Source organism: Lagopus leucura, unplaced genomic scaffold, assembly GCF_019238085.1.
Source record: "Lagopus leucura isolate 7727_CA_CO unplaced genomic scaffold, USGS_WTPT01 31509-0_obj-0_obj, whole genome shotgun sequence".
In the NCBI taxonomy this organism is placed as follows: Eukaryota; Metazoa; Chordata; class Aves; order Galliformes; family Phasianidae; genus Lagopus; species Lagopus leucura.
Genome location: NW_024963684.1, coordinates 1 through 631, shown reverse-complemented (window position 1 = coordinate 631; position 631 = coordinate 1). Strand labels below are relative to the sequence as shown.

General features: G+C 67.0%; 1 protein-coding gene across 1 annotated transcript in view; it reads right to left on the bottom strand.

Annotated features, from left to right (window-relative positions):
- LOC122191290 (ryanodine receptor 1-like) overlaps nucleotides 1-625 on the bottom strand; it is a gene marked incomplete at its 3' end in the record, with an annotated part of 1409 nt that extends 784 nt beyond the window's left edge. Inside the window, exon 1 of the mRNA XM_042891532.1 lies at nucleotides 311-625. Within this exon, the coding sequence (XP_042747466.1) occupies nucleotides 311-486 (176 nt within the window). The remainder of the gene's footprint in view (nucleotides 1-310) is intronic.
- Nucleotides 626-631: the final 6 nt, after the last annotated feature.

Sequence of the window (631 nt, the reverse complement as noted above, 5' to 3'; positions counted from 1 at the left end):
CCCTATGGCCCCAATGATGTCCCCACCGCCCCAATGACGTCCCCATGTCCACCACCAGCCCAATGATGTCCCCATGGCCCCAGTGACGTCCCCATGGCCCCAATGATGTCCCCACCGCCCCAATGACGTCCCCATGGCCACCACCAGCCCCAATGACGTCCCCATGGCCCCAGTGACGTCCCTATGGCCCCAATGATGTCCCCACCGCCCCAGTGACGTCCCCATGGCCCCAACAATGACCCCACGGCCCCAGCGATGTCCCCATGGCCACCGCCAGCCCCAGTGACGTCCCCACGGCGCCGTCCCTGACCGGTTGTTGTCGACGTAGCGGATGAGCAGCGGGTAGAGGGCGTAGAGGTCGCGGCAGAGCACGGAGAACTCGTCGCGGATGAGCAGCTCCGCGTCCTCGGCCTCCGCCTTGGCCTCCATGCGCAGCTGCTCCTCCTCCGACACCACCTTCCCGGCCCGCTTCTTCAGCTTCTCCATGGTGGGGATGAAGTGCGTGCGCAGCAGCTCCGGCTTCGCCTTGCTGACGATGGGCTGAGCGAAAACTGCGGGGACGGGACGGCGCCGCCGGAACCACGTCAGCACCAGGAGCCCAGCGGGACCCAGCAGAACCAACCAGGACCCA